The sequence below is a fragment of the Pseudochaenichthys georgianus genome, chromosome 24 (assembly GCF_902827115.2).
Source record: "Pseudochaenichthys georgianus chromosome 24, fPseGeo1.2, whole genome shotgun sequence".
Lineage (NCBI taxonomy): Eukaryota > Metazoa > Chordata > Actinopteri > Perciformes > Channichthyidae > Pseudochaenichthys > Pseudochaenichthys georgianus.
The window spans coordinates 33,183,923-33,185,430 of NC_047526.1; the positions used below are offsets into that span (position 1 = coordinate 33,183,923).

Here is a 1,508-nt window from a genome sequence, read left to right on the forward strand (position 1 = left end):
GAGTAGAGTCCTTGATATGCTGATAGACAAGAGAGGGTGTTCCAGTCAACACGATGGAAGCATACCGGTTCAAAGCAGTATTCTGACATTAGTTCAGATTAGCTAAGGCCTGCGTAAGCAATAAACATGACAGTCATATATCTCTCTAGGGCAGTGGTTCTCAAAGTGGGGGGCGCGCCGCAGACCCCCTGGGTGGCGCAGAGGCATGCCAGGGGGGGCGTGAGAGACCAGGAGGAAAAATGGTTATAAAACAAAGATTAAAAAAAGAAATCATAATTTGAAAAATTATTGATTCGAAAATAATATGATGCAGTATTACGTCTGGGTCTCTGTGTTTCATTAAAGTGTGTGTGTGTGTGTGTGTGTGTGTGTGTGTGTGTGTGTGTGTGTGTGTGTGTGTGTGTGTGTGTGTGTGTGTGTGTGTGTGTGTGTGTGTGTGTGTGTGTGTGTGTGTGTGTGTGTGTTGTGTGTGTGTGTGTGTGTGTGTGTGTGTGTGTGTGTGTGTGTGTGTGTGTGTGACGAGCCATTTTGTGCGCGAGAGAGAGAGAGCGCGCACCGGTACCGGAGATCGTTGTTGTTAGCTTCCGGTGCTAGCGAGCTACGCTAACGGATATAAGACGTTTTTTCAACAACAAAGTGGAGGAGAGTCCTCTCCTGTCAGACTGAGAGGCTCAGTGAGCTAAAGGACTCTCAGTGTTATCTCAGTGGGTCTCAAACGTTTTGGTCACGATTAATGTAAACAATTATTTCCGAGGCACACGTTCATATGATCATTATAGTTATAAAAAACTATATGACAGTAAAACGAGAATAAAGTTCACAGTATTGAGTATGTAAGTCGCTTTGGATAAAAGTGTCTAACAAGTGACATGTAAAATATCCATAAAGTAAATCTGTTTCCAGTTGTGTTTCATATGGGTGTTGAGATGTATCCATATGTCTCTTCATGTTGCTCTCAAAGTGCACCAGATTGATGCTTTTAACTTCAATATCTAAAAATAAATCTTCCCGGGGGAGCTTGCCCCCGGACCCCCCTATAAAAATAGCACTTGACCCCAGCTTACACCGATATGCCGTGAGCTGAATATCGAGCCTTCATTGTAACAGTCGTGGGAACACTGTGTATATGCGTGGGGAGTGTTGCAGTAGAACATTCCACTGCAGCGCCCGGTACCTTAATGGGAAACCCTAACTGTTTGAGCACCCTCTATGAAACGTCAAGCTACCCCACAGCACCCCCAAAAGAAATCTCTGAGCCTGACTATTTGTGTTGGGGGGGCCCGACTCTTTTTTTTTTCAAAGGGGGGGCCTGACAGAAAAAGTTTGAGAACCACTGCTCTTAGGGCTGTGTCATCATGCCAGTCTTAGGAACCTCATAGCGTCATCCATGTAGTCATACCTCCGGCTGCGCACACAGCTAGGTCGGGCCTCTGTTATCATGTGCTACTTGATATAGAAGGAACATTCAGTATTTTCCCAACAGTATTCATTTAGTTTCTGGAAGGAGG

The 1,508-nt window shown here is 45.1% G+C and overlaps 1 protein-coding gene across 1 annotated transcript in view; it reads left to right on the forward strand.

Moving 5' to 3' along the window:
* Positions 1 to 223, forward strand: part of ncoa1 (nuclear receptor coactivator 1) — a 37,068-nt gene extending 36,845 nt beyond the window's left edge. Inside the window, exon 15 of the mRNA XM_071201928.1 lies at positions 150 to 223. Coding sequence (XP_071058029.1) covers positions 150 to 223 — 74 coding nt within the window. The remainder of the gene's footprint in view (positions 1 to 149) is intronic.
* The last annotated feature ends 1,285 nt before the right edge of the window (positions 224 to 1,508 follow it).